General features: G+C 54.5%; 1 protein-coding gene across 1 annotated transcript in view; it reads left to right on the top strand.

Annotated features, from left to right (window-relative positions):
• Nucleotides 1–996, top strand: part of Mcoln1 (mucolipin 1) — an 11461-nt gene that overhangs the window by 8173 nt on the left and 2292 nt on the right. Inside the window, exons 3-5 of the mRNA XM_029532066.1 lie at nt 141–333; nt 447–596; nt 722–878. Of these exons, the coding sequence (XP_029387926.1) occupies nt 141–333; nt 447–596; nt 722–878 (500 nt within the window). The remainder of the gene's footprint in view (nt 1–140; nt 334–446; nt 597–721; nt 879–996) is intronic.

Raw genomic sequence — 996 nt, forward strand, 5'->3', positions numbered from 1 at the left:
TTTAGTAGTAGAGCACTTGGCCTAATGCCACATTGCTCCATACCAGTGTTCATCGGGGATTTTTGACACTCTTCATGCTACACACACACACACACACACACACACACACACACACACACACACACGTCCCTCTCCTCCAGGGCTTCTTCCCTGGCCCAGCCAAGCCCTAGTTCCAACCTCCTATGGCCCTGTGTGGGTTTTGATCGTTGTCACCCGTTTCCTGTAGGAGACAACAGCTTCCGGCTTCTATTTGATGTGGTGGTCATCCTCACCTGCTCCCTGTCCTTCCTGCTGTGCGCCCGCTCCCTGCTTCGTGGCTTCCTGCTGCAGAACGTGAGGCCCTGGTGTCACGAGCGCTGGTGCCCGCCTTGCCCAGCCCTGGGGCCATGGTGGGGGTGATGGCCTAGGGGTTTCTAGACAGACCCTCACCTGGGCTTCTCCCATAGGAGTTTGTCATATTCATGTGGCGGCGGCGGGGTCGGGAAATCAGCCTCTGGGAACGGCTGGAGTTTGTCAATGGTTGGTACATCCTGCTGGTCACCAGTGACGTGCTCACCATCTCGGGGACTGTCATGAAGATTGGCATTGAGGCAAAGGTGTGAGTCCTGTCAGTCCCTGTTCTCAGGACCCAGTGTCTCTGTCCCCAGGTCTGCCTGCTTGGGGGCCACCTCCCTCCAGGTCGAGTACAGCCCACGGGTTGACGCCTTGCTTCTGCCCACAGAACCTAGCCAGCTANGACGTCTGCAGCATCCTCTTGGGGACCTCCACTCTGCTCGTCTGGGTCGGTGTCATTCGCTACCTGACATTTTTTCACAAGTACAACGTGAGTGTCCTGCGCCTGAGCCCCACCTGGGCAGTATCTGCCCCATGCCTCTCAAGTAATCCCAAACACACAAAGCAGTCATTAGTTCCTGCCAGTCAGTGACTCATCACAACACTTTCTTTGCTTGCTTGCTTGCTTTTTTCATTTCTTTTTTTTTTTTTTTTTTTTTTTTT

Source organism: Mus pahari, chromosome 19, assembly GCF_900095145.1.
Source record: "Mus pahari chromosome 19, PAHARI_EIJ_v1.1, whole genome shotgun sequence".
Classification (NCBI taxonomy): Eukaryota; Metazoa; Chordata; class Mammalia; order Rodentia; family Muridae; genus Mus; species Mus pahari.